This window comes from Toxotes jaculatrix, chromosome 4 (genome assembly GCF_017976425.1).
Source record: "Toxotes jaculatrix isolate fToxJac2 chromosome 4, fToxJac2.pri, whole genome shotgun sequence".
Lineage (NCBI taxonomy): Eukaryota > Metazoa > Chordata > Actinopteri > Toxotidae > Toxotes > Toxotes jaculatrix.
Window position 1 is genome coordinate 22,425,301 of NC_054397.1, and position 22,292 is coordinate 22,447,592.

Here is a 22,292-nt window from a genome sequence, read left to right on the forward strand (position 1 = left end):
ATCACTCAGAACCCAGTCAAAAAACAGCAGGACCGCTTCATTCCTCTTTCACCCTCAGGATTGGCTCATTCAGTGGACACATGGACGTATGAATATTCATGTTTATATAATAAAGTATTTTCTTGAATAACAATCTTGTATAATCATTTATGTATTGCTGCGGATTTGGAGCTAATTTGTGGAAATTTGGATTTCCACAGACAGAGCTGAGGCTCCGCTGATCGGCATTAAGGCAACATGAATCCCTGTCTAACACCCGGCTGAGCGCCAGCCTCATGAGTTAAGTGAAAGGTACGCGAGGTATGCTCTTTTAATCGAATTAGCTCCATTGTAAACATTAACTTGACGCGGGGTGACAACTGTACTAACTTGGCAGGGCCCCGCGGGGGGGAGGCTGGTGTCTCTCCCCGCCTCGGTGGTCTGATTGTCGGGCAGAGAGAGTTCTGTCTGCCGGCGGGGCCCCGGCAGTAAAAGGCTATTTTGAATAGTGACCCCCTTACACTCTCTATGGACAGGGGGAGGCGGCTAGACACACACACTTGCATGCACTCATGCACACACAGCTGCTCGGAACCATGACAGAAGATGACGGATACAGTTGTCGCAGAGGGACAAATCAAGTTTAGAGATGGGAAAAAGGTTAATTCCAGCAGTTTCTCCCTCTCATTTTACGCTTTGAAACGTGTTTCCGTACTCCCAGGCCAACCAGAGGAATATACTTTGTCATTTATTGTTTCTTAACTTAACTTCTCCACAGTGGAAGACTCGGTGGGTCGTGCTTCGTAAGCCCTCTCCGGTCGCAGGTATGTGGCAAACTATTTTTATAAACAGCTCTTAATTATTTCTTGTCTTTTTTTTTTAAAACATATTTTCACAGCGGCTCCCGGATCCGTTCATTCATCTGTGCCGCTCAGCTCTAATCTCATCTCATTTTCCGCAATTAAACTAATCAGAAGTTGTCAATTAAAGTATTGGCTGCGCGCCACGTGGACGCATAACGCAACACATCCGCGTCAACACGAGCGGACGTTATGCAACACATCTGCTGAACTGATCAATTAAATTTACAGAAGAGGCCAAAAAAAAATCACTTTTAAAGAGGTCAGACAAAACAGGAGTGTTACCTGTGCCCTTCAAATTAAGAGTCTGGATATTTAATCCTGAGGGGTTTTTTACTGCCGTTTGGATTTAAGGTTAGTTATTTGAAAGCCTTCCAACCAAAAATGTAAACTGTGACATTGCCATAGTCTAACAGAGGCTCGTCTTTCAAAGTTTGGCAAAGTAAAAAACCTGAATGTCATAAAGTCTGAACAGAGTTTCACTTGAGATGCTGTGAGGCTGTGAGGACAGACTCAGCATACGTAAACACATGGCTCAAGCTGTGGGCTTCTGCTGTGTCCTTGAAAAAACTGGCGAGAGTGGTGGGAATAATGTAGGCTACTCTACTGTGTGTATTTGTGGCTTGACTTTCATCATCAGCTGTGCCAGCGGATCAGTTCATTGTTTTAGGGTTTGTTATGACAGCTGTGCCATAAACACTGACAGGCACACAGTGGGATTACACAAAAGTGACACTGTTGTGTCTTCGCATTCTGCTGTTAATCACAAAACTGACTTTTAAGCCTGTCAGTTTTTAAAGCTCATCACTCATGTCTGTCCTGTGTCTGTCGCAGACTGTCTGTCTCTGCTAGTGTATAAGGAGAAGAAGAAGGGGAAGGAGAAGGGCAGGGGCCACAAGGAGAGGCTCAATGTAACACTGGAGGTACGTTCAGCCGCACCAGACCAAAGGCTCACTGCTTCTGATCTCAAGAGCAGGTGAACTGCACCGGTGGCAGGTTTTTTTTTTTACAGCTCTGTGGTGGTGTTGCATCACATGGCAAACCTCAAGCTTTCTGCCGCTGTCATGAGACGGCTGTCAAGTGTACAGGGGGTAGACCAAATACTGTGAATGCCACATGGGTAAGGACTTAAGGTGGGTCATATTAGGCTGAATACCAAGTAGCAAAATTTGTCAGCTAAAGTATAAAAGTAGGACTTGCAACCAGCACTTTGTTGTGCAAAGTGAAACGACGAAGACAGGTCTGAATGCAAGAGCGTTATTTAAAAAAAAACTGCAAGGGAACAAAAGAAAAAAATGCCGAAATATCAAAGAAGAAAATCTCCATAAACTGCATCAGACCAAACGAAATGGGGAGTCACAAGATCTGCTGAAACGTTAATGAGTCCAGCTTTCTTTGGACAGAGAGCTCACTCTGTGACATTCGAAACACCTTTGTGCTATTGTCTGTCAGTTTCATTTTGTCACTTCTTGTGGCTGGAAAAGTATCCACACCTGACATCAGAATTGAATTTGGTCAGATCCACCTGACCTCAATCAGCAGAGATGGAACTCTTTTGATCCAGGGGGACGAGATGGGTGTTTTTCTAAAATACAATTTTGTCTTTGCCTTCAGGGGATCTGTGGTGTAGAGCCAGGGCCCGGGTATGACGGGGTATCCTACACTCTCTCCATCCTCTGCCTGGCTCACACGCTGGTCCTGGGCTTCAACAGCCGAGACGCTCTGCTGGCCTGGGATGCCCGCGTACGCTACAGCCTGGGAGAAGGTCAGTGGTTTGGTCTTGTGTGGATGTTACAGAGCTAAGTAGTTGTTCCAGGATGTGATGTATGAAATATTAATGTGCTGAAGGGGAAAGCTGGTTCAATAAGCTGCAGTTCGATGGCACACATCAAAAATGTAATCTTAAAATTTAATTAAATTTAATTTGAATTTGATTATAATTTTATCAGATTAGTCTGTGTCTTTTTCATTATGCACCAAAAGAAGCAGGAATGATTGAATCGGATTTAATATTTGAAATATCGGCAAATCAATTCTTGAAAGGTCTGTAGTTGGAGCTTTTGAGTTCTCACCTGGCTTTGTTTACAACACTGAGCAGTTAAAAATGTGAATAGGATGGAGATTGTGATCGGACGCCTGTGAAGATTCTCAGGTCTCTTCAGGTCGTGGTTATCCAAGAAGAGTTGACTCTAAGGCATCTCGTTTAAGAGGCCTCTTCAGACTGGTGGGGAGTCTCAGATATTTAAACTCACGGAGCTGGCTTTGGCCTCATGTGGCTCCTTCTTCAAGATCTACAATCAAGCCCAGGTGCCCTCGACTCACTTCCTTGGTTCTAAGTGCAAAACGCAGCGTATTTCACTCAGTCGTACTGATCAACAAATTACTGCTCCTTCACCTGTGATTAGTGTATATGATTTTGCTATAGTGGAGTAAAAATATGATTACTTTGCCTGCATGGAAAATATTCTAAATACATTGTAATTTGATTGGCTCAAGTTATGACAGAATGTGAAGCAGCATGCGGCTCAGTCCACTATCACTTGTAAAGGTTAAGGATAAGCTAGTGGTGCTCACTTATTAGTTGGGATCAGAGACATGACAGGTGGAATTACACACCCAGATACAATCTGTCGTTCATCTGTTCCTTCTATGTCTTCTCGTTCTTTTCGGTGGAAACTGGTTAGCTGAGGGGAAAATGAGAAGGGTCTATAAGGTCCACACATGAGACGTGCCAAAGGAAACTAAATCCCATTTTATATGGTTGAACTCAGTTGCCCTTACACATGTTATGGGGTTTACTGAATATTATTCTGAGTGTAGTGTGTTGATTTCCAAGACTCTGAAGCAAGATATTTAAGAAATAATACAATCCAAGGGCCTTTTTAGTATAACATTTGGTTTCTGTTGCCCCACCCTCTGTTCCTTAGAGACCCGTCCTGCACAGTTTGGAAGACCAGTTTATGAAGTCCACCTATTTTCAGGGGCCTGTTACTCCAGTAACTTGTGTAGGAGATGATACAATCTTTCATACAAACTCCTCCACCCTCTCTCTTGATACAGTTCCAACCAAATAGCTCAAAGAAATATTAAACACAAGCATTTTATCTGTTGTCAAAAATGCTGACTTTCAATCATGAGTGTGCGGTGGTTCACTTAAAAATTTAAACTCAGACCCATCACAAATAACTTTTTACTTTTTTTAAAAACTTTGTCCCAACTTTTTAACAAGTCTTACCGAGAAATGTTCTCTCAGCCATCATGAATTTTAATATCATATTTAAATAACTTCAGTCTGATTTCTAACAGCACTTCACAGCCAGGCTGTGAGCTGCTGTGGATATTTTTTGTGCAGCCCTAGACAGTAACTGTCAGTACAAACATTTTTCTGAGCAGGTGATTTTTCCTCCTAATCCCAAAATATCACCTGCGGGATATTTTCGAGGCTCCATTTGATCCCTTAATCATATCATCCACAAACACATTCTGTTCCTTCCTCGCTATGTGAAAGTCGCACAATTTTATCTCCACTCACAAACTGCGGTTTGCTTGATATTAAGATATCATGTTGTTCAGTGTTTCCCAGTTTAATAACAATAACTCTTTTTTTTTTTTTTTTTGCTGACTGTTTAAAAGCAATCCACAGCACACTGGATATTTTATATTCCAATGCAAAACCCTCTGTTAAGGATCCAATTTCCAAGTTCCAGCTGAACTATTGAAACAAGAGTTTTGTAGTTATGGTTTCTGCAGCAGAAAATAGTTTTAAATGTGTCCTCTACTGCTGTTAGCTGACTGAGGAAAAGTCAATCTGTTTTATTTATTTCCATTTCTTTTTGTAGATTACTGCTCTTTACCCAACAAAAGTCTATTTCACGCCTGTCGTTTGTCTACAGTGCTACTGTTTGGCTTCTTTGCCCAAATGTAGAAATCGTTTCAATTTTCCCTCCTCACAAATTGCATATACTTTACATAGCTGTTAACATTTTTCAAAGCATACTTATTTCCTCCCTCCAAGGCAGTCTTTGATATTGGTTTTTCATTATATTTGATGAGATCTAACACTTGCTAGAGATCAGGAAACCATAACAATGCATGATGTAGCCCTTAGCAGCATATTTGACTGTTGAGCTCCCTGCGAGCCAAACTGCACCTAGAGCCCTTCAGTCTGCTCCACAGGCTGAAGTGAATCAAAGTTAGTTGATCCCATAAAGTTACTTTATAAGACCCATTTTTATGGAATTACTGACTATATAAATTCTCATATTCTTTCACTAATAATTCCTAATTCATGTTAATCTTGTTACTTACTTTTAGTTAAAAAATAAAGATGGTGATGATTATTGTTAACTTGGCCCCTCTTATGTGTTATGGGCACATACTGTATATTCATGTACATACACTACATATGACACTGTACAGTATATATACATTTATATATATGTACATGTATGAGAGGGTGAGACAGACCTTGGCACTGAATAACAGCCATCTGCTCTAACTAAGCGGTGACAAATTGCAGCCGGCAGAGCTTATAGAACTGCTTAATCATCATTACCACAGCCATCACTTACACTGTGCATGCATGTTCATGTGCCTCTGTGTGTCTGATGGTTTATTTTCATGTTCCACCTCATTTGTTGTGTGACTGATGTGCTAATGTTTTTATGATGAATGATACTTCAATTGTCTTAAAGTCATTAAGACTAAGTATGTGAAACACACACACTTCACACCTTTTCATCCCTCTCTCGCTCTCTCTCTCTCTCTGTCTCTGTCTGTCTCTCCCTCAGTCCACAGGTTCAGTGTCAATGTCGAACCGGGTACTAAGCTGGAAAGTGGCCCCGCCTACCTCCATCTGTGCAACAACCTATTGGTCCTCACCAGAGGTCTCCCTCCTGTCGTCATTGGCCACTGGAAGTTGTCAGCGTTGCGTCGATATGGTGCTGTGCCACATGGCTTTGTGTTCGAGGGGGGGACTCGCTGTGGATACTGTAAGTAACTGATGGACTTAGATTTTGTTTTGGTTGGTGGTGGTATAGATGTCTTGTTCTTTGGTCGACTGCCTGAAGCTAAATTATGTAAGATCACTTCCACCACAGCTTCGGCGGTTAACGTCATATTTTAATGTCAGTCTGTCAGAATCAAAGAGCTTCTTCATATGTTCTCAGTATTCAGCAGACAGGAAGAAATCAGGGAGGAAACAAACATGTTGCATTTTGCATAAGCAGTGGTACTCAAATCTCTCCAGCTTCCACTGTTGTTCTCTATACATGTGTTTACATTTACTGCTGTACTTGTTACTCAGTAAACAATCAGATTTTAGCTGCTTGTTTCCAGTATAAATAGAATTTTATACCTTAAAGGAAATCCTCAACTACTGGGAAAATAATTTTAAGATGGGGAAAAAAAGTCAATTTATTAGATGTTCCACAGCTTTTGATCATGGTACATGATCTTCATAAGCAGATGATGTTTGCCCATTTATCATGAAATTGTAGATCTTCAAATGCTCATTTTTTTCTAAGCACTTTAAGGACTTCTAGTTCCCCTTGTTGGCTTAAAAGCTGCAGGTTCAAAACTCAACTTAGAAGCAGCAGTTGAAAAGTTAATCTCTCTGCTCCAGTTGCTATTCTGGTGCTTTCAGTCACATATTACATGATCTTCAAGAATCATGATGGAAGATGTGATACGATCAAAAGCTCCAGAATAGTAAATAAATGGACTTGTAGTGAGGACTGTCTGTTCTTGTATTAAGACACGCTCTGGACTTTCCAAATGCCCTTCTCACCTCCCTCAATGAAAATGCCAGAATCCACATTGAACAGATGTAGAACCCTGTCTCTGCAACCCAGAAGGCTCAGATGTTTGTCACAACAAAATTAACAAGAGACACAAACTCTCTTTACGACCTTTTTGGGGGCATCTTGGCTGTGATTCGCAAAGAAAGGAACAGATAAGATAAAGTGCTCGGGAAACATTGACCAATGTTTTACTCAATGGACTGAAATTTAATCCATGAAGGAGAATGGAAGGTGAGTGTGGTAGAGCCTGTACAATTACAGCCGCAACTGACCACAAAGCCAGCAGAGGCTGCATCATCAGCCAACTTCCGTCTGCTTTCAAGAACTACTCAGCCTTAAAATCTGCTCTATGTGCTGGAGTGAGGCCATCAGCTGATCAGCCCTGCTACCAGCCGCTTCCCTCATTGCTTGGCCACCACTGTGTCCCAGGGAGTGTCCCCTTGTTGGGGAGCTGCGAGTGAAGTCAGCACCAAACTACTTTGGAGGGAGGCCAGCTTCGAGACGACCCTGCAAAATTAGGCTAAACTTTACTTCTGCTGTCTGTGATAAGAGTGCTTTGAATCCTTAATTTTAAGACCTAGAGAAGTAAATTGTGCCCCGGTGTGCCCCACACTTCATTTCACTATTATGTTCATTTTAAATGCTTCATTTATTCAGTTGCTTATAGACATTTAGCCATAAGTAAATCCTCATTTATCACCAGGTCATGGTCCTGTGTATTCCTTCAGAGCAAAGATAGAGATGCCGGAATCGAGAGCTTAACTACTCCTCATTATAAGATTGATGTGTTTTATCTATTTTCCTTCAATAGGAGGTGGTGTCCCAGTTTTCAGTGAGAGCAAATTTAAACTCAGAGTGTAGTAGTTCAGCTGCATGATTGTTTCCTCAGCTGCTACTTCCAAATTGAACCTCTGTGTAAAGAAGATTTCACATCCTTTCATGTATTTCTGCCTCAGTTGTGTGTTGCTCAGATATTTATTCCTTTGTTTAAATCTTTTGTCTGTAGTTGAGTAAAATTCAGTTACAGCTGCATGGTTTGGACAGTGAGAGCTTGTGTGTGTCCACTGAGAAGTACTTTTCTCTTTGCAGACATGAATCTAAGTTGCTACATGTAGGATGTGTAATTCATTCAGATTTAGTTAGCCACGTTAGCTCTGCTTGTACTCTGTGTATATGCTGATGGATTGGCCAGCAGCCACTATATTCATGCCATGTGTAGCAATGCTGTCATTGGTGTTATGGAGTGAAATGGAGTTTGTTCTTACACACTTAGAGGGTGCTTGTAAGGAGGTGCTGCTTGAGTGTGCCATTCATTGCATACGAAGCAAGCAGGTTTGCACTGCCCAGTGGAGCCATGTGTTTTGTATATTCATATAAATACATAAGAGATTTTGAATGACATTCTTAGAAGTTATATTGTTGACCTTGTTGTTTGCTAGGACCATGTAAGAGAATTAAGGAATATAGTATATTCTGTATATACTAGTGATACTAGTTATATGTGGAAATTATATACACAATGCTAGTATATTATGTGGAATATGCTTACAGTGTTGTATATAATAGTTCACATGTAATTCATATTAATTTATGTCCTTTATTTTCTATGACTTTAAAAACACAAGAACAGACAACTATATTTCCTGTCTGAAAGTATTAACATGCACAGAGCATAAAGTTTGCAGTAAAGTTCAGTGAAGAAATCCGTCTCAAGAGCATCCTTACCAAGGTCCCACAGTGACTCCACTGACCAGCAACCAAGTTAGTGGTAGGTAAGCACAGATCACCCTGTCTGATTTAACTCTCTGATTGTATTTGTTCTTCCTCTTACAGAAAACACAAATACTGTATATTTATTAAGTTGTCTGGTTTGTACGTCATTGAAGATGGGACATTTAATAACCACACAGACAAAGAAAAAAGAAAAGAAAGAAAAGAAATTATTAGCTTAATTTGACTCATTTCATATGCGCATGTACATTAAAACTGAATCATGCCAGTTCTCTAGGAACTGTTCTAAGGAAACTGACTGACTGACTGATGTAGATCTGAAGATGCAGGTTAAAGGACTCAAAGGAATACATTCAATCATCAGAGACTGATGTTCAGTTTGAGAGTAACTGAGGGTGAACTGTAAAGTCTGACCAACTCAGACCTCATGGGTCCAGTAACTTCACCGCAGCAATCATCTAAATTCCACTTTTCCATGTGTCTCCCTTAGATCATTTTCATTTCTCTGTAACGCTCACAAGTTAATATATCTGCCATTTAACACTAACAGATAAAAATATGTGATTTATTGTAGGTGTTTGTAGAGTAACTTTAGCCAGGTAATAAATTATTTGATATGTATTAATCCATTCCCACTGCACGCCTGTATGTCTCTGTGTGTGTGTGTGTGTGTGTGTGTGTGTGTGTGTGTGTGTGTGTGTGTGTGTGTGTGTGTGTGTGTGTGTGTGTGTGTGTGTGTGTGTGTGTGTGTGTGGGGTTGCCAGGGTTTAGGTATCCTCTGAATGTGGACATGAATGTGAAGAATGAGAGGCAGTTTATGTTTTGGAGTGGGGAGGTGTGTGTGTGTGTGTGTGGCAGACATATGGACTGCAAGAAAAGTGTTTAACAGGACTGTAAAGCGAGAACAGTTCTTTGCATATTTTGTTTTAGAGATGTTCCAGTGTTAGTAGAATGTTTTGGAGCTCTGATATGCTCTGATGTGACATCTGTCTGAGTGTGTGTGTGTGTGTGCGTGCGTGCGTGCGTGCGTGCGCGTGTGTGTGTGTGTGTGTGTGTGTGTGTGTGTGTGTGTGTGTGTGTGTGTGTGTGTGTGTGCGCATGCGCACGCACACAAGCAGATTCATGGCTCTGACAGGAATAACCATGAGATCCAGAGGCTCTGATTTCAGTGTTCTGATGAGCAACATCTATAAATACCAGCCTCTCCCTGTAGTGGTCACTCAGCCAATCAAAAAGTGCCTGATGGCGACCCCTGCCAATCATGGTCTTCTCCCTCATCTCATGTACATATTACCCAGCAGCCACAGGGGCAGCAGAGAGAGGCCTTCTTGGCATGGCTGCTGAAACAGAGAGTGACAGAAAGAGAGAGATGTGAGAGTCAAATCGACAAGTGACATTCCTTGCATGAGTGGAGGGTGAAGCAGAGGGTTAGTTTACATTTTTACATGTTTATTTGTATTTGGTGAATACATGTGACACATGACAACACTCAGCAGTAATGTTTTGGAGTGTTGTCTGGTTTCACCCATGGCAGACTGGATTTTTGGGCATTTACAAACCAACTTCTGTGCTTATTTGTTTCAGACATTACCAAAAATCACTGCAAATACTTCATACTGTTTATCATTACACTTCCAATCACACACAGGCTCCTTATTCATTATTCACAGGCTCTGATTTTCTTTTTCTGTTTTTCATGAGGACAGCACCCTGTCGTCTCAATCACCAGCCCGTTGTGGTGCTGTTTGCTGGTAGCACTGCTGCTACAGAAACCAACAACAAAAACACTTCCACAGTGAAATTCAGTCAAGCATTTAAACTTTTCCTCAGTATTTTTGCTTCTAGTCCTGTCAGTCTTTTTGTAAAGGGCCATTTTTTCTCAGCTAACATTTTCATATAGCCTAGCAGAAATTTTCAGGACCCTGTATTGTGTGTGCTGGCTCTTTGTCTGGGACACGTGAACTCAGCAAATGATGCTCTTAGTTCCACCAGCGTTTTTCCTGCTATGACAAAAAATGCTTGTTGTGAGGGGAAGAAAAAGGTTTGTTTTGGCAAGAGACGCTGCTGATTAAATGCACTAATTCAAGGCTGTCGTGGCCTTCGGTGGTCAGCTGAGCGCCTGCATATGTCTGTAATGACGACTGGGTTTGTTCAAGCAGTTTCTAAAGTTCCAGCCTCAATACAATTTTATCGTTAGCCGCCTTCATTTAGCTCATCAAAAACAGCACAAAATGGACACTAATTCTCCAGTATAATACTTTAAATCCCCATTAGGACTTCAACAATGTTAATTTTTGTTATCAGTTAATAAAAGAAAATGTCATAAAAATGCTCATCACAATTTCCTAGAGCCCAAGTTGACAGATAACTTGCTTTCTTTGACCAACAGACATCAAAAACCCGGACGCTCATCAGTAAAAATCATAAAAAATTGTTGCTAATTGGTTTATCAGTAATCAATTCAGCTCAAATTATTTGTCTTTTATTCAGATGAACATGTGATTGTGAATCTCTGTCTGAGAAGGGTCAGATAAGATAAAGATCAGAATACATACACATACAGATCTGTTGGTTTTACAGAGTACAAGCAGTTTAATAACACTTGTGTGTTAACTTGAAAAGTAGAAAGTGACGGAGCGTGTGTACAGCAGACTATCAGGCCATGATCAGTGCAAAGATGTGCAAATGGTGCAGAATAATTATAACTGTAGTACTTTGAACCAATGTCTTATAAAATAAATCCTTCACTCTCTCAGCTCCCCTAATTTCCCTTGAGGACTTTTTGCTCGAGCAAATCAGTAAGCTGGCCCCTCGGTCATCTAATGCTGCTGTATAAAAATATTTTACCCTTGACTGCTGCAGTGCTCTCTGCTGCAGCTGCACTTTGAGAGTCAGCTGTGCCTCGGACAATACGCTTTCTGGCTGCAGAGTTGAAGATGTACACCACAGTGACATGGCAAGCCTTTTTACTGCCATGGATACACTCAAAAACACACACACACCGACACATACACCCTGACAGATAACCAACTGGTCCTTATGGGATAGTGGGCAGTAATCAGATGAGCTGGAGCCAACGTGGATGTCTGCTGGACGTGTGCCTTTGGTTGTGCAGTCACACACACACACACACACTCTACAGCAGTGTGAGTCAGTATAGAGCGATATTAGTACTTCAGCTTCCATTCGATGTGATAATGAGGCCACCGTGTTCTGTAATCGATGATGTTTGGAGCAGAGCCTGCGTCTTAGCTGGACGGATATTTTCTGGCTTATCAGGTCCACACGTGTTCTCGTTGACCCTGTAGCACACAAACACATGCACAAGCAAACACACACGTACACAGTGCACACATGCAGACAGTAATAAATGATCCTCTGCAGAGTTTGGATGGCTGTCAAGCCTTGTGATCTAGATAAAAGCAATTTAAAACTGGCATGCTATGTCAGCAATCTTTCCACGTCCCACCGTGGGCATAAAAACACACGCTTACACACCTCATATCATAGAACAGTACTGTGCTGATGCACATGTGAGGATGTTTTTATGGTATGCTTTTTATTTCATCACTACATGTTATGTTGTGCAGCATTTTATTCATCTAGATGGCAGTTTCCTGTGTTAACTAATAAGGTGAGCATTGGTCCCAAGCAGTCAGAAAGCAGAAAGAAAGCAGAAAGAAAAGCTGCTTCTTTGTATATTCAGTACATCGCTGCTTCAATGGTTATGATAAGAAAATAAGATCTGTCTCTTTCTTTTCAGCTGAACCCTTCATATTTGTGAGAAATAAATAAGGACCAGGTCCAACAAGGCCCCATTGATGTTCACAACAAAAATAAATAAATAAATAAAGCGAGTATGATTGCCAAAAGGTGCTGTGTGAGAAAATCGAGAAATACAGCCCATTTCATTCCAACAGAACCTAATATTTTAGGTTTTTTTTTTTAACGCTAAATATGTCTGTTTTGTTATGGTAATGATGCCATTGCTCCATAAAATCTTAAAAAATGTTCCGGCATTGTTTGTGAAGTGAAAAAGCCTCCCAGGGCCTCTGATCATGTTTGTTCACAGCAGATAAAAAGGAAAGTGGAAAGGGCATCGGCCCTGATTTCACTTCTCTGCATTCTAACAGAAATGTTGGCAAACTGAACGCGAGCATTTCTTAGCAAAGCGTAGGATTTATGAAGGAGTTATACCTGACAATGCGTGTAATGTAAACAAACAGCTTTGATCATTCATCTCAAAGTGATGCTCAAAGTCATATCCTGTAGACTTCAAACACGCTATAAATCAATGTTTTGTGTTAATAATAGATCGAGTGACTGTATAGTGTGGAAGGGGTGTGATGAACCCACAGAGAATTATCAACTCTACTGAACTGTTTTAGCATCTTTCAGCCTGTTGTTTTGGTTTTCTGGTTTTAGTTCACTTTCCCGGTTCTCATAGCCAGCTGGAGAACATTCCAGTACATTTAATGCTCAGTGATGATTCAAGCCAGAAACTCAATTATTAGGCAGAAAGAGCTAAATAATGATCTGAAAGTACATTTTTGGATGGATGGACATGTCATAAAAGTAAGAAAAGCAAGTAAAATGTTAAGTAAGTAGTAAAGTTTGGTAAATAAAATGTTAACAGTTCCAGTTTGATACCTGGAACAGATCTAAAATTCACTGACATTTACCAAAGCATCATGTGTTTTTGTGTTGACCTCTGGAAATTGTCCTTAAAATACAAACATATTGACTTTTAAATGCCTGGCACATTTTCAGTACTCAAGTATAACAATCAGCTCTTTTTTTTTTTTTTAAAAAAGCAACAACAAAACTTTGCTTACTGACATCACTCAAGATTGACCCATATGCTATTATTCCAAGAAATATTTTCAATATTTCAGTTTCCTGCTCCACCTCCTCAGCTGTTTTGCTCTTTTATTAGCAGCAAACTCTGTTCCATAAGAACAAAGACTTTTTTTTTCTTTTTTCTTTTTCAGCCAAACCCCTGAGTAAGGGCTTGCTTTGTGGCTGTCTTTTCAATATCTTCATGATGTGAGATTTTGATGTTTCATGATTTTTTCCTTTTCTTTTTTGCTTGTCTTGCGTTTTCACTGACTCCTACCTCCGTGTGGGCTCGACAGCAGAGAGGGAGATGAATTGATAGACATTTTATGTAACCTTTAGAAGAAAAGGTTGTTGCTGGCTGAAAGAGCAGCCTTGCCTTTATAGTGGCCTTCTGAACCTCACCAAATATTGTTTGGCCTTACTCAAAAAATTGCTTTTACTCTATAGTTCACCATTCACTACAGAGTTTTCATATCTCTACCATCTGACATTATTGTTTACTTAGTTTTAATTCTAATTCTAACTGATCCATGCTATTTTTTCATTTCTAAATTTATCTCAACTTTCATTTTCATCTCATCATCTTTTCTGAGTCATCCATCATTTGTCTCTCCTCATCTGTCTTCCAGGGGCTGGTGTTTTCTTCCTGTCCTGTTCAGAGGGAGAGCAGATCAGTTTCCTGTTTGACTGCATTGTCAGGGGCATCAACCCTAGCAGGGCCCCACATGGCCTGCAACCTTCCCTGCCAGGTGAACACACACATACTTGCATAAACACACACATACATTTAACTGATTCATCAACAACTTCAATTAAAAATGACCAAAAACTACATGGAGAAATGTACAGTGTTTGTTGGAAATTTTACCCTGGATGTAAGTACCATGTTTGGAAAAAGACACATGTTGTTCTGAGCTAAAATGATCAGTTCTGTTGGTATGTGACTCTGTGACTTCCATTATAAAGGTTTACTGCCTGTTTAGTGTGCATGTTTAGCATCTGTGTCAGGTGCCATGCTAACGGAAACAGCACATGCTTGAAGTCCCAGGGGTCACCGTTAGGGTTAAGGGATCGTGCCTTTGTGTGTGACTCGTGTACTATTGTAACGCACTGCTAATTTCACAGGCATTTCTGAGAGTGCAAATGTATAGACAGAGGGATTAGTGACAGTTGGAAAGTTGTACAGGACACATGCCAAGGATGTGACACCTCTATAATACCTTTGAACGGGCACAGAGACGAGCACACTCTACTATAGGAATGTCCTCATACTGCGTTATGCTATTTGGTTTTGGACATGTTGTGCGCTTAAATAAAATTGGTAAAGATAAAGATGGATGCCAACATGGAAAAAACATCTACAACTTCCTCCAGCTTTTACATTTTTAAAAATACTCCAACAGCTGACTGTATGAAGAGACATTCACTACACCATTTCAGCCATTAGTTACTGCCACTGCTGAACTGCACTTAGCTTTTTCAGAATCGGTTATCATTTAAAGGTACAATAGTGTCTGACTCTTTTTGACCTGGATCTAGTTTTTCCATCCATTTCCATCATACTGATAGATTTCGACTTCCCTGTCAACTCAAGTTTCTGTAACATTATTTATTTCTTGCTTGTCAGGGACTTCTGTGCTGCAGTAGGTCTCCAAATCATCTTAAAAGCTTGTTTTCTTCCACTGGCATGTGGTGACTTTTCAGATAGGCAAGCAGAGCCAAAGAACTAATTACCTCTAACCCCAAAAAACAGTCTGCTGTTCAGCTGTTTACTACACCAGCAAGAAAAATGGACCAGTCTGAAACCTAAAACCTTTTCATGTCAGTAGAAGTAGCAAATCTCTCTTAAATTCAGGGCCTGTCCTGTCTCATGATTTTATGCTGCCTGTCTTTCTTGTGTTGAAAGACTCTCTCCTGCCTCTTGCTGCTCTCTGCCTGGACATCCTCACCTTCCTGCACTCCTTTCTTGCTGAATAAGGATTAGGATTATTCCTCTGAACTGACAGTAAACATATCTTAACATATCTTATCTAAAACAATCACTTCTGTGGTGATGTTCAAAATTTTTACCATTGACTGACAATGACATACTCGAGTGACAAAGTCCTGTATTTATGAATAAATCCTGTATTTACCTGCCTCAATATGCTGTTTCAAACTTCTCAAACTCACTTCAGATTTTGCACAGAGAACCCGACACTGTGATTAACAGAGAGGAAAAGACATTAATATGATAAATAAAAAGCAGTCAGACAGTTTATACTGACTTGAGTTGATGAATTACAGTGTAATTTTCTTGTTTACTAGCCTGTGTTGCCTCTTAAATCTTAGCAAGAAAAGACGGTTGAAGTAATTTTCTAATGCACAAGTACAGTTTCCATGTGCATCTGGGCAGGAATTTGAGTCAAGGGCTGCTTGACTATCTGTAGCTAGCCAAAGATCGTAGGATTATCCACAATGAGCGATCATCCAAAAAATGTCACCCCCGCCCCCCCTTCTTGACAAGCTCCAGCCTCTGTCAATCGAACACAGCTACAAAAATGACAGAAATTATAAATGCAACGATCAACCTAGTTTCCAGAGACAAGACCCTACTGTGGCCACAAGAGGCAGTAAAATACAAGATGAATGCAAACAGGCAATATCACATTCTTTATGGGACAGTACACTCTCCTGAGATGTAAGGAGAGATGTCACTTCCACTTAAGCGATATCTCCTAAGTTTTTTAGCTTTAACCATTTTTTGCTTTAACTGATTAACCACCGCTTGCCTTGCTTAGCCTGACAGCACGCCACTGTTTTCTTCAACACATTTGATGGTTTGCTCGTTACCTCTAACTCTCTGTGTGTGTAGGTGTGGAACAGAACTAGATTTAGCCCTGAACTTAACAGTGTCCTGTTGAATTTAAATCCATTTGTGCCTTTGTTGGCACATTGCTGTTTCTTAGTGCATTAAAGCCTTGATCAGAGAAATAGTAATAGAGGAACCATTGGCAGGAATGTGTATTGCGTCACTCGTGTGCCTTCTTGTGCATCAAGGACGCAAATGAGTGATGTGATGTGATAAATAAATATCTCCATAACAGCTCCATAGCGCTAATAGAGGTCAAAAACTCCACGCCTTAATTAGAAATTTGCCCTGTGGGGTTTTTGTATAAACAAATGAAGTTTCTGTTTACAGTCAGTATTTCTCACCAAAACACATTATGTGTATTCTTGACATACAACAAACACACTGAAAACATTTTCTTCCACATAAAACATCTATAAAGCAAATTTCTTTTTTAACCTGTATTGTTCACATCCATGTTTACATGTAGTGCTCTTCTTGTCCCCCACCTTTTGCTGATGCATGTCAAACCAAAGACAGGAACGTGCATGTGCCTTTCCGTCTTTGTGTTAATGCACAAGACAGACAAAACAGGTGCCAACTCATAGAAATGTTGCTCTGTAGCACCACAAATTGTCAAAAACTCCATGAGTACCATTACGCACTCCATCTCAACCATCTTATATTACAATGCTGTGTATGTATTTATATAGTAGTAACAATAGTCTAACAATATATATATAACAAAAACACATATACATGGTATATGTCTTGTACATGTTGCAGTCAGCATTATATAAAAGTTAAACTTCAACCTCCCTGCCACATTTATTCTACTGACAGCCAACTTGCGTCAGTCTGCTCTGGGGCCCACTGTAACCCTACGACATTCAGCGCTGTGAAGCAGCTATAATTAGTGTAGACCAGCAACGTTAGCAAATGTTAGCTGACACCTCACATAGCGTAGTGAAGAAACTTGGCTTCTGCACATTAGCATTAGCTGCTGCAATCCCGAGGCAGAGATCCAAGGGTTAGGTTGTTGACACCTATACACACAAACACCCTGACCTAGTGCATCATGTGCACACTGGCAAATACCCATGCCTCCCCTCTTACACTCACCCGCCTCCAAAGTATGTATATATAGCAGGCATTAAGTGTGTAATTGGCAGGATTTTACACTAAATTGATGTTCCAACAAACAGTCAAGGCGCCTATAACCCCCTGTGGGAGATGTTAGATTTACAAGCTGGAGTAACAGTTGGAGGCACACGCTCACACGCGGCAGACATCTTAAAGAGAAGGTTGATGCATACACTAGCATTCTTACAACTCATGGTTTGTTATTTACATTTGTACTAAGATGTTTATTTCTAAAAGACATTTTGAAATATGTTAAATAAATATTTTCCTTCAGTAAAAATGTAAAATGTGAATGACCTTGAAATTTCTATTCAGGTTTTCATCTATATAGATGCCATCAGAACTGCAGTGGATTTATTTATAGTTCAAGAATCATTTCATCTACAGTCAAACTTACATTTTTATTTACAAAGATTATTGTTGTGCTATATGTTTTTATGCTACATGTGTCATCATGGATATTTAATTAATTGTTTAGTTTGTATATATATATATATATATATATATATATATAGACACACACACATATACATACTAAACAATTATATTATATATATATTTGGTCAAGTTGTTCTTTTCTCACAGCTGATCTGCAGCATTACATAGCCTCTAAGATAAACAATGTTTTATCTCTTATGGGGATGTTAGAATTTGCTATTGTCGTGGTAAAAGTTACTGTATTGTGTTCAGTAGGGAAATACAGGTCATTGTAATCATCTTCACCATAGATACAAAATACAAACATTTATTAAACCCATCCCGAGGGGAAAGCATCATGTGGGATGATGATACAAAATGGTGAAACTGTGTTGTAATTTCTCTGATAGTGTAATTGTCTTACTGTACTGTGCTCTGTGTGTGTTTGTGCATGTGTCTTTGTACAGCAGATCCCAACGCTGACCCAGCTTCAGCAGAGGAGCGAATCAGTCAGGAGGCATCAGAGCTGGAGAAAAGACTCAGCATGTTGTCTCACTGCAGCTTAGCGAGCAGCACAGGTACGTACCTGTACTTCACCTCAGGGTACGAATGAGTAACCATGTAACTCACCCTGTAATGTATCAGAGCAACAGTATGCCTCATCAACACCTAAGGGACTGAGGGCCCTCAGGTGTTGATACACTTTACAATAAATCATGAATTTCTTACTCATCACAAAACCCTGTGTCTGTTCACACAAAGGCTTATTCACAGGTCTATATTTGTGAAGACGTTCTTGTCTCATTCTCATAATTGTGTGAGTATGTTAGTCAGAATTGTGAAGCTCCGTGTAATCAGAGATCCCATGACTCATTTTTGTGGACAACCTCTAAAGCTCAGAAAGTGCTTGGGAACAAAAAACTTAATAATTTCTCTCCACACTGCATCCAAACGCCTGTAGAGGATCTGAACTGTAGTAAATGGGAACACTTAATTGAAAACTGATTTCACAGGGTCATAAAATTAGTAATTAAATGTTCTGTGTACAGCAGCTTAACTTTCAGTTTGGTGTATAAGGATGAATGCATTTCAATGTGTGGGTGTGTGTCTCATAAAATGATAAATCACCTCATCAGGATCTCATAACTTTCTTTCCCTCTTCAGCCTCCACTTACAACTGCAGCACATCTGTTGCCGTGGACGACCACAGCAGCATCTCCAGCTCCTCCTCCAGCCAATCAGACACAAGCTATGGAAGCAGACTTCCATTCTGGGTGGAGCCGTTAGCTAGACCGCATCTCTCCAACGAGACAACGTCAAGCACCTCCACGCTGAAGGCTTTGACCAGTTCAGATGATCGACTTTACGCTGCTGTGATGGGAGGCTCCGGGACTCGTCCGTCCTCGACCCACCTCCATCCTCGTGGTCTCCATGACAGTGGGCGCCAGAGCTCCTTAGACAGTGGCATTGGGATAGCGACGGGCAGTCAGTCGTCTTACTCAGGGAGCTGCTCCTCATGTACGGGGAGTCTGGACACAGCCAGCCAGGGAGGAGGGGAGGAGTTTGGCTCTGTGGCTAGCCTACCTGCTCCTCCTCCTTCTTCACCTCCTTCTGCTCCTCCCCCCTCTTCTCCCCTTCCTCTTCCTCCTCCTCCTCCTCCTCTTTCTTTTCAGTCCACACTCACCTCAGAGTACAGTTCTGCTACCTCCTCCTGCTCTACGAGATGTAGCTCATGTGCATCTCGTAGGCACAGTGAGGAGTACCAGATCCCCAGCCTGCTCAGACTGCGCTATGATACCCCCAGGAGTCTCCTCCAGACCCTGTCCCTGAGGGACACCTCAGCCCAGGGAGCCCCACCTGAGCTGTGCAGGGACAGCAGGAGCAGTGGGGATGAAAGGGGTAGTCAGGGGTTGAGTAGCAGTCCCAGTGGACCAAGGGCTCAGCGCCAGTCTGTGATGCAACGCTCGCACTCCTGGGGCAGTGAGAGGGTGCCCTCTGTGGACACTGAGGGGAAGTCCACACCCAGACCCCTTCAGACACCCTCAGGCCTGATTTGTAAAGAAACACAGGTACCAACAGTCTCACATTATTAGCTAAGCAGAATGTAGCACATCAGAGAATTGCTAGATGCATCTTGTGAGTCGTCTGTGAACCTGTAGCCTCTGTTCAGAAATTGGATCACATCAGTTACAGACATATTACACAGCCTTTATTAATACAAGATAAAATAAGCTTCTTGAATCATTTTAATAATTCCAGAGTCAGTTCACCCTGAGGAGATTTGGTTAATTACATTTTAATATATTAGAATCCAGGAAAATGTAAACAGAGTTTCCTCTTTGATTATGATTTATGAATAAGATTATGTAATTGAAACTCAGAACTATAGAGAAATTTTCCGAGTTCAAGTTCTCTTTAGGGATTTTGTTTCCATGCTAACGTTTGCATTAAGTAATGAAATGAAACGTCTGAAATGTTTGCAAATCATCATGTTAATCACTTTCTCCAGCTCTTGGGTTTGCTCCCGCAGATACTAATTTCTCTTTAATGTGTCTGCTTGCATTTATTAAGCCCACTGTGGCATTTCTTTTATTCTTGCGCTAATAAATGGTATCTTATGTAACTATCCCTGGTGCTGATGAGCTAGGAAGAGCTCCTCGGTAGAATTGCGGTTTGGATCTTGAGGAATGAGGAAGGAGGCAGTGTTTGTCACTGAAGTTACTGAGTTGGCATCTGCTGTCACAGATAGTTTGCTATATTAGGATCGAGGGAGCTCAGTGAGACCTTCTGTAAATTCTAGTATCATGGAGCGAGACCTCTGTGTCTCTGTGCTTTGACTAATCAGTAAGAATCAAGATACGTCTCATATATTTTTGCAGTAAAGGATTTGGGAGTTACTCATAGGTACCTGTGGTACTAAAATACTTCATTACATATACAAGACCTATGTTCAAAATCCTACTATAAGTACTGTCAGCAAAATGTACATAAAGTACATTTTAGAAGTAAAAAGTAGAAAAATGGTCCCTGTGTCGGACATTTTTAGGGCCACAGCCCTATTGTAACTGAAGGGATTATCATTATTCTCCTCTTTTATTTTTCTTCTGCTGCTTTGTCGGCTTATTTGACCCCATGAATGTGCTCAAAAAGTCACCAAACTTTGCCCAAAATTGTCCCCCGACGAAAATTCTTGTTTGACACTAGCCCCCGTGAGGCCTACAGACATGAAATTTGGTGCACAGATAGATCTCTTCAATACAAGAAAAAAAGTCTCTTGGAGGAAAATTCTACGATGTACAGGAAGTTCGCCATTTTGGAATGCCGCCATTTGGCGTTTTGGACTGGCCGTACTTTAACAAACTTGTCCAACGGGATTGGTCTGATCGGGCTGAAATTTTGTCTGTTGAATCTTAAGGCATTAAGCACAAAAAGTTATCAAAAGTTTTGGTGTGGGTAACATGGTCTACCCGTGGTGCCGCCACAAACTTGACCCTTTGCCAACACAGAGGAAATGGATGTATTTGTGCCTGTATCTCCCACATTCTTCATCCAATGTTGAACAAACTTTACAGCCAGGATGGCCTTCAAACTCTCAACTGATTTATATGCTTATTTAATGATACACTCATAGCACCCCCTGCTGGGAGGGGCCCATGTTTTTTCTGTTGCTGTATACTGCTGTGCTTCCCTGGGAGAAGAGCAGGAGAGAGGAGAGGACATAATCTGATACATCTGAAATGTTTTGTAATGGTTCAGAAAACATTGATGAGTAAAAGATATAAAAAGTTTTCATCAAAATTACACGGTGTGGGTAGGGCAGCACCACAAAGTTGACCCTTCACCAAAACACAGGAAATTGATGTATTAGCAGGTATTTCTTCTGCATACTTAATCTACTTAAATACTTAACATTTTGTGGCCATACTAAAGTATGACTTTTTTTGGCCGATTTTGACGACTTACTATACTATGACCATTTTTATGACATTTTGAGGCCAAAAAATTTTTTGACTTTTTTTGGCCGATTTTGACGCCTTACTATACTATGACCATTTTTATGACATTTTGAGGCCCCAAAAAATGTGACTTTTTTTGTCCGATTTTGACGCCTTACTATACTATGACCATTTTTATGACATTTTGAGGCCAAAAAAAAATGTGACTTTTTTTGTCCGATTTTGACGCCTTACTATACTATGACCATTTTTATGACATTTTGAGGCCAAAAAAAATGTGACTTTTTTTGTCCGATTTTGACGTCTTACTATACTATGACCATTTTTATGACATTTTGAGGCCGTTTTGAAAAATGACTTTTTTTGTCCGATTTTGACGTCTTACTATACTATGACCATTTTTATGACATTTTGAGGCCGTTTTGAAAAATGACTTTTTTTGGCCGATTTTGACGCCTTACTATACTATGACCATTTTTATGACATTTTGAGGCCAAAAAAAATTTTGACTTTTTTTGTCCGATTTTGACGCCTTACTATACTATGACCATTTTTATGACATTTTGAGGCCAAAAAAAAATTGACTTTTTTTGTCCGATTTTGACGCCTTACTATACTATGACCATTTTTATGACATTTTGAGGCCGTTCTGAAAAATGATTTTTTTTGTCCGATTTTGACGCCTTACTGTACTATGACCATTTTTTCATGACATTTTGAGGCCAAAAAAAAATGT

General features: G+C 40.5%; 1 protein-coding gene across 1 annotated transcript in view; it reads left to right on the top strand.

Annotated features, from left to right (window-relative positions):
- Window positions 1–568: 568 nt before the first annotated feature.
- LOC121180648 (protein Dok-7-like) overlaps window positions 569–22,292 on the top strand; it is a 58,684-nt gene continuing 36,960 nt past the window's right edge. Inside the window, exons 1-8 of the mRNA XM_041036239.1 lie at window positions 569–639; window positions 758–803; window positions 1,674–1,762; window positions 2,454–2,604; window positions 5,630–5,830; window positions 13,840–13,959; window positions 18,068–18,178; window positions 18,765–19,669. Coding sequence (XP_040892173.1) covers window positions 586–639; window positions 758–803; window positions 1,674–1,762; window positions 2,454–2,604; window positions 5,630–5,830; window positions 13,840–13,959; window positions 18,068–18,178; window positions 18,765–19,669 — 1,677 coding nt within the window. The 5' untranslated portion in view covers window positions 569–585. The remainder of the gene's footprint in view (window positions 640–757; window positions 804–1,673; window positions 1,763–2,453; window positions 2,605–5,629; window positions 5,831–13,839; window positions 13,960–18,067; window positions 18,179–18,764; window positions 19,670–22,292) is intronic.